This window comes from Priapulus caudatus, unplaced genomic scaffold, assembly GCF_000485595.1.
Source record: "Priapulus caudatus unplaced genomic scaffold, Priapulus_caudatus-5.0.1 Scaffold213, whole genome shotgun sequence".
Taxonomy (NCBI): domain Eukaryota; kingdom Metazoa; phylum Priapulida; class Priapulimorpha; order Priapulimorphida; family Priapulidae; genus Priapulus; species Priapulus caudatus.
Window position 1 is genome coordinate 206,054 of NW_014577274.1, and position 8,137 is coordinate 214,190.

The 8,137-nt window shown below is 43.8% G+C and overlaps 1 protein-coding gene across 2 annotated transcripts in view; it reads left to right on the forward strand.

Moving 5' to 3' along the window:
* Positions 1-500: 500 nt before the first annotated feature.
* The window catches only part of LOC106807416 (arginase, hepatic-like), a 9,000-nt gene continuing 1,363 nt past the window's right edge, over positions 501-8,137 (forward strand). Inside the window, exons 1-7 of one of the 2 annotated variants that reach the window (XM_014809736.1) lie at positions 501-784; positions 3,049-3,121; positions 4,308-4,420; positions 5,455-5,720; positions 7,171-7,332; positions 7,665-7,801; positions 8,042-8,137. In XM_014809736.1, the coding sequence (XP_014665222.1) occupies positions 659-784; positions 3,049-3,121; positions 4,308-4,420; positions 5,455-5,720; positions 7,171-7,332; positions 7,665-7,801; positions 8,042-8,137 (973 nt within the window). In that variant the 5' untranslated portion in view covers positions 501-658. The remainder of the gene's footprint in view (positions 785-3,048; positions 3,122-4,307; positions 4,421-5,454; positions 5,721-7,170; positions 7,333-7,664; positions 7,802-8,041) is intronic. The other variant, XM_014809737.1, reaches the window with a different exon arrangement.

The window sequence follows — 8,137 nt, forward strand, 5'->3', positions numbered from 1 at the left end:
ATGGAAGTGAAAAGCTTGTAATATATATGTAATATATATTGAAAATATTGTAAGATCGACTTGCTACCGATGCTTTACCGCTGTCTGCAGCGCACACACTCGTGTTTTACGTACGCACAACATTTTCACGAAGTTAATGTTATGGAGCCAGTGGGTTGTTTAGAACCAGTGGGTTCATTGTCATGCCACCGTGACGTCACACTTCGGCGCATCATGAAGGACGAATGCGATACGGGACCATCTTGTGATTAGATACACTGGTCCGAAACTAAAAAAAAACTCCGGCTGCTATCAGGGTTCGGTGTGGGTAAATCTATACCCGACAGCTTACACGGTCCGCGAAAGTGAGAGCTGCTTTGAAGCGTTGCCAATTCCCAGCAGGAAGCGGCTGCTGCCTAGCGGACGGAAAGATTTTAGCCGCACGTGGCCAATGACGTCACGCATTTAGCGCCGGCTATATAAGCGCCCCGCATTCGGTTCCGTGGAAAGAATCGCTCATAAACACACGATTTACTCCGAAACGCGTTCACTATCTATATTCGCATAACTATTTTATGTCAGGCGATCGAGCGACGTTGGAAGAGAACGGAGAGGTGATCATACTCTAGTGATATTTACTCGTTTGTAATACGACGGCGCTGTACACCCCGATAGCGGTATGCCGAGCGGTGGTGAGCATAGCAGTACGGTGAGAGAGGGGAGAGCTGGTCAGCAGATAGGGAGAGCCGCCGGGCCGGTGCGCAGGGGAATAGGCATCGTGGGCGTGCCTATCTGGCACGGACAGGTGAGAGAGATAGAGCTTTAATGAGAGGTTTAATCACGTGCGACGTGTTATTATTGTTTCATTGTAGTACGGGATTGTTTTATTGTGTTGTTGTGATGTTGTGTTGTCGTGTTATTGTGTTATTGTGTTTTGTTATTATGTATAATTTTATTGTGTCGTAAAGTGTTTGTTTTATAGCATTCACTACATTACGCGACTTTATAGGACCATAAAAAATAAAATAAAAAACACGTAATTTTCACACGTATGCACCCTCTTAAGACTGTGGCAGCTATATACGTTATATTCAGTGACTGGTTTTAACGAAAAGGCCTATAATAACATTACAGACTCGCATATCTTATCTCGCTGGCATTGTAACGCGTCGATATAATTCGTTTTATGACGTAACGTAACCGAGCAGTTGATTCAAAGTATCACAAAACTAACACATGTATAATTATGCTGGCCAGGGGCGTGTACAGGGGGGGTGGGGGTCCAGGGGGTCCGCCCCCCTCCCCTGCTCGCGCAGAAAACGCATCTAAGAGGGTGTAATTTCAGAAATTTTCTGGGGGAGGCCCCCCCCGACCCCCCCTTCGCGTGCTCGCAAGTTTGGGTTACGGTTAGACCTCCCCCCCCCCCCTGGTACAAATCCTGTACACGCCCCTGCTAGCGTAGTATTTTCTTCACTTGGGGTTCAACTTGCGTTGATCACGAGTTTGACAGTCAACAAACAAATATAGATGAGCAAGCAGCATGTTGCTAACATGTTTTGCGAGCAGTGAGTGGGGGTAGGACGCGCGCTTGCCAACACACCCCCGTGAGACGCAACGCCATTGGCTGAAAAGCTGACACACACCCAACGCAGCCGAAAATACTGCGTGAAACAAACATCGATGTGCAATCCATTCGGTTCGGAATACCCGCTTAGAATCGAGATGGTCGGGGTAAAATCACGTTATGATATTCGCTGAACTTCGACAGTTCGTGTGAGATTCACGGTTAATCGATTTCTAAGCCGCAGTGAGACATATGAGCACCGATATCATGCCAACGGTCATGGCCAGTGTTAGCTCTAGTACTATAGCCCGCGTACAGTTGCCGCAGGCCTGCGGAACCTGTACGCGGGCTGCAGTACTGGAGCTAGGCCAGTGTAAGAAGTTCTGTGGAGGTATAGATTCATACGCGATCTTATTGACTGCACTGCGCGCGGCCTTGCAAACACAGGGTCGCGACTATATATAGTGCAGCGGGCCTACACGTAAACATGAACCTAGTTTCGGTGGGAAAAATCCGGCAGCTTGGTATGCGAGCTAGCGGCATCAACAGGTTGGGTTCACAGCGAGTCCAGCATCGCGTGTCGCGGACGGCCAGTGAGCGCGTATATGTTATGTTTGCTAACAGGCCGTCAACATACAGTCGTAAATGCACAGTCTGCCGCTGCCGCCGCGCCAAACATACACAAAATGTTACTTTCCCTTTTATAATTATTTTGTTGACTGGTACGATTCTAGTACCGCCCTGGCACATTTTTGTGACATGAGCTCGCTGTCGTTGTCATGGTAACCAATATCAGCTGCTACACGTTTAAATCCCAGAGACATATTGAGTTTCCTGGTTAGCAGTAACTCGTGTTGCTGGAGCTACTCATCCGCCTATTCATTTATCCGTCATTGCGAACATGAGGCACATATATAATACCATAAGTAAAGCGACGAGTTTGCTATTATTCACTCCTGATATTATGTTTGTATCTGAAAGATTACCATTCTCTGTGATCTCTGTTCATTTCAGTGTTTTCTCTCTTCTTTCGTCTCTCACCTTCCCTTCTTCGTTCACCGGCTCGCAGCACGCATAGTGAATGTGCGGCTCATGCCAACACCGCGACACTTTTCCCTCACAACACTCACCGCGACAGGTAACGTGTTCGTAGCCTCCACACGCCACCTCCCGCCAAACCGCTGCCCACCCACAGCTAACCACCCACCCTTCCCTTATTTTCACTCTCCACTGATTTACCACCGATGCGGGGCACGCACGCACGCACGTACGCACGTACGAACGCCCGCACGCTCGTGCACGCACATGTAACAACATACGCAGAAAAAATTCTTCTCCGTGAGCCTGTCTTGTTTGTCGTTGTTTTTTTCGTATCTGAAAATTTTAAAAGCATGTTTTATATGGATTCTTATTAAGATAAGTGCATGCCCATGTGCTTGGACAAGAAGAATGACGTTTGTGGTTACAAGTGGAGATTAATGCTAACTTATGTATATTTTACTTAGCCCAATCCTGGGACGCAGTGGGCTCCAAAGCGATTAAGGGAGACTGGAGTGATTGGCGGATTACAAAGGCTAGGTAAGCGCTCTCGTTTCTTTTGATATTATCATAAATATATATTACATATATAATGTAATATACAATATACATATATATATATATATATATATATATATATCATATATATATATATATAATATATGTATATATATATATATTATATATATATGTGTGTGTGTGTGTGTGTGTGTGTGTGTGTGTGTGTGTGTGTGTGTGTGTGTGTGTGTGTGTGTGTGTGTATGTGTGTGTGTGTGTGTGTGTTTGTGTGGTGTGTGTGGTGTGTGCGTGCGTTGCGTGCGTGGCGTGCGTGCGTGTGCGTGGCGTGCGTGCGTGCGTGCGTGCGTGAGTGCGTGCGTGCGTGTGATTTTGTTTGTACATTTGTGAATGCAGTTGGCGTGTTGCGTTTGTGTCAGACACGGCACGTGTATAGCTCTAGGAAAAGTGTTTCACAATTTCAACTAAATAGCTAGCGTATCAGATCCGCATTGGTTCTGGCAAAACATCCGCGCGATCGCATTACTCTGAATCAATGGTCCCATCAATATATATATATATATATATATATTATGTATACGTGGCATGTGATGTGTCACTGGAAGGTACGTGAGGGTGTGAGTCACCATGCACACTCTGATAGGTGGAAACGGACCAGTCGCGCCTTTCATCCCCCCGGATAAACACAAGCAAACATGAGCAAACCAGAGTAACGACAGTATTTATAGAAAGTGCTCGCAAACATCCGTACATCGTGGTTTTGTACTTTGAACGAGCATGCATGGCCTTGTATTTTTATCGGGGGTGCGCGTTCTTTTCGTCGCACCCTACAGCTAAAACTGCGTTGTTTGCAATACTGGGCCCAAGTAAGCATATGCATGATAAAGATGTCGCATAAAATATAAAGGCAGTATTGACAAAAGAAATACTCGACGTCGATTGGTTAACGTCGCTCAAAATGTTGCAACATGTTGCGGGACCGGAGCGCGCCTACATTTTCTGCAACATTGCACGTTCAACACGTTGCATCGCCTCTTTCAATATGCAGCATAGCATGGCACATGCTGTTCAACATTTGATGCTAACGGATTTTGAACCGCGTATGATGAGTGCACAGACAATTAGTTAACATATGCTAATTCAAAATTCAAACCATAGTCATATGACACGAAAAATGGCACACACTAATTAAAGAATTTTTACCTTTAAGGTTGGCACGTTAATGACTACGGGGACTTGCAGTTCATAACCTTTCAAGATGATATAGCCTATGAACCCAATGCAATATACAACCCGAGAACAGTAGGCGATGCCACCAGAAAAGTAAGAAACCTTGTATACCCTAACTTTTTTTCTCTTGATAGACAGCATTTTGCGATACGGTTGTTGAACCTGTGGGGCATGCTTTGCGCTTCTACATTTCTACTCCGTGTCGTGATTCGCTACACATGGCAGTAAAGAATCAGAAATTTCCAAGTTAGGATAAGTGATATTGAATCGGATTTGCACTCGTGACCAGTACACGGTATCCTATACAGTGACGTAAGTCATGCCACGATCACGTGCGCTTACGTCATCCGAATCGTTGCAGAGCGGATGTCATCCCTACTCCGATCCCGAGTGATCGAGAAAGTGTAGATGTATTTGCACTCGCGAGCTCGCAAGGATTTCGCTGTAGTGAGGCGCGGATGCGTGGTAGATGCGGTGGAGGGATTGGCGGGGTAGAATTAGCTAGCTAGTAACGCACAGCTGTCTATATCGCAGCCGGCTGAAAGGGGTGATAGGATATGTTTACTAGGCACTTCTAATTTTAACATATATTTTACGATATATTAAAGAATGATGCAAAAACCCTAAAAAGTGCCCTAACCCTAACCCTAACCCTAACCCTGACCCTAATTAAATTTAAAATATATGTTAAAATTAGAAGTGCCTAGTAAACATATCCTACCCCCCGGCTGCGTCTATATCACGCGGTGATTACGTAGACACACGCGTCCACGCACACGAACCCACGCACGCACGCGCGCGCGTACAGACAGGCGCGTGTACATATATATATGCACTAAGTAACGCATCGATATAATACTATATAATACATACTACTAATCCTTGTACATTTAGGAGATTTTATTATCTTGGTAGTAATAATAATAATTAGCATATTTTCTAGCATAGCTTGTAACCAATTTGTTTTTATTCACTCCTGACAGCATATATACTACTATAACTAACACTAGAATACTACTCATATAGTCGTATATAGAGTCGAGTCTAAACATATATTCGCACGATAAACATCCTAATCCATGCATAATCATATGAACATTGATTTCCATCTCTTCGTTTCGGCGTAGATCGCGGCCGCCGTACGACGTTCGTTGCAGGACAACGGCATCTCGCTCAACATCGGCGGCGACCACAGCATGACCATAGGTACATTCCACGCACACGCGCAGGTGTTCGACAAGCCGTGCCTCGTCTGGGTCGACGCGCACGCCGACATCAACACGGCGGCATCGAGCGTCTCGGGACACATCCACGGTATGCCCGTAGCGTTCATGCTACACGAGACGAGCGGTCTCTGTAACGTGCTGCCGGGCTTCGAGTGGTGTCGACCAAGGTAATATTATATCGTATATATCATACCATACGTAACAGCGCTGACTGTTGGTGTGTGTGTGTGTGGGGGGGGGGGAAGGTACATATCAATAACATCAGGCGGTGGTAATAATATTTATTATAACCGATATATTATTATTATTATTATTATTGTTTTTCGCTGATAACGGAATGCAAACAAAAACTAGAAAAATGTCAGCAGTCATAGTAGGCCTATACGTACGGTCTCTCTCCTCTTGTACATAGTAATATATATGCATATAAATTTAAAGTTGGCATTTTGCCCTGGCCTCATGCTGAACTGACATTTCACACTTTCATTTGGCACGATGCCCGTTTTCACATCCTTGTCTATATATATATCACCATGTGGGTGTATGCAGGGGGGGGGGTCGTGAGGGTCGTACGACCCCCCCAAAATTTTAAAAGGTCCACATTTTTTCCAAAGACATTTTTTTTCGAGGGCCTTTTTACAATTACATAAATGAAAAAGATCAGGTACCAGCAATGAGTCCAAAGACATTGCCAATTGCGTGACGTAAATCTATCCCAATTCCAGCAATTCTGAAACTGAGCCTTTTTTTAAACAAAATTTTGTTTCATAAAAGAGAGACAAAGACTGACAAAGACAAAGACAAGACAAGATCAAGACAAGACAAGATAAAGACAAAAAGTTCAAAAAACTCTGTTTTCAACTGAGTCAGAAAACTTTTTTTTTTAAACTGATAAATTTTTTTTTGAAACAAAATTTTTGTTTTAATTAAATTGTCAGGGGCGTGTACAGGGGGGGTCCAGGGGGTCCGGACCCCCCCCCCTGCTCGCGCAGAAAACGCATCTAAGGAGGTCTAATTTCAAAATTTTCCTGGGGGAGGACCCCCAGACCCCCCTTCGCGTGCTCCCAAGTTTGGGTTAGACCCCCCCTGGTACAAATCCTGTACACGCCCTTGATTGTATTGACATTGTAATCACATCTTGCTGCTATTTCATTGTGAAAAGGTCCAAAAAATTATGATCACGACCCACCCAGAAAAAATCCTGGATACACCCCTGATCACGGATTAATAATGACAAATTTGTCATTATTAACCCCTGATATATATATTATATACATATATACATGGTGCGCAATCACACAAACTAGTCACGCTGTCTACACATGTACACGAGCCTATTTACTTAAATCATTCTCACTTTATGATTGCACTGAAATTATGTAACCATAAACCTTGATTGGACTGTACGAAAGCGACACGTCAACAAGACCTCTTACGCAACCGCTCCCTTTCTGACTGCTGCCATATGCGCAGTGTGGAGAGAGTTGTATTCATAACAGTGCACGAGCCTTTCTTAATTTGCGAATTATTCGAAATCGCTCGATACTGACCGCATACTGGCTTCTATTGAACTATATTGACTACTGCACTCTCTACGCGTGTTTGTTCACTGCACAGCCTCACTGCCAAGGACGTGGTTTACATTGGTCTAAGAGACATTGATCCGCCAGAGTGGGACATAATAGATCGATTAGGCATCACCTACTTTGACATGAAGAGCATTGATCAGCTTGGCATCGCTGCCGTGATTAAGAAAGCCTTGGATGCTGTAAATCCAAAGTAAGTTTTAAAACATTTAATTTAAAATTTTCGCTTTTTTTCTAAAGTTGCCGATTAAATAATGGCTTCCCAATAGTAGAGCAATCTTATTTAATAAATTCAATTAATTTACGCTCCCGCTACGCCCCGTCAATGCCCTCACATTGTAAAAGATAAAACCATCCCATTATTGCTTGTAATATTTATGTAAGCGTTTATTGATATATAGTTATATATATTAATTAATTGTAATTTTTATTCATTCATTTATGTAATGTTTTGTAATATTTTACCATTTAATATTCACTCAAAAGTAAGTAGCCGTTCATATTGTTGTTGTTTTTTTGTTCTAGCCGAGATCGTCCTATTCACCTCAGCTTTGATGTTGACGGTCTAGACACACTAGAAGCACCAAGCACTGGCACCCCAGTCCCAGGTGGCATGAAACTCAGCGAGGCTGTCTACATAGGAGAGCAGCTGCACAAGACTGGTGAGTCATACAAGAACATCTGACACCACGCGGTGAGATAGTTAGATGATAACATATATATAAGAGAGAGAGAGAGAGAGAGAGAGAGAGAGAGAGAGACAGAGAGACAGACAGACAGACAGACAGATAGACAGATAGATAGATAGATAGATAGATAGATAGATAGATAGATAGATAGATAGATAGATAGGCTGCAAAATGGGTAAAATGGAGAAAAAAAATCCTGCATTATGTCTACAGGTATGCTGACGTGTCTTGACCTAGCAGAGATCAACCCGGACATCGGTTCAGCTAGTGATCAGAAACGCACTCTCTATGCGGCAAGGACGATAATCG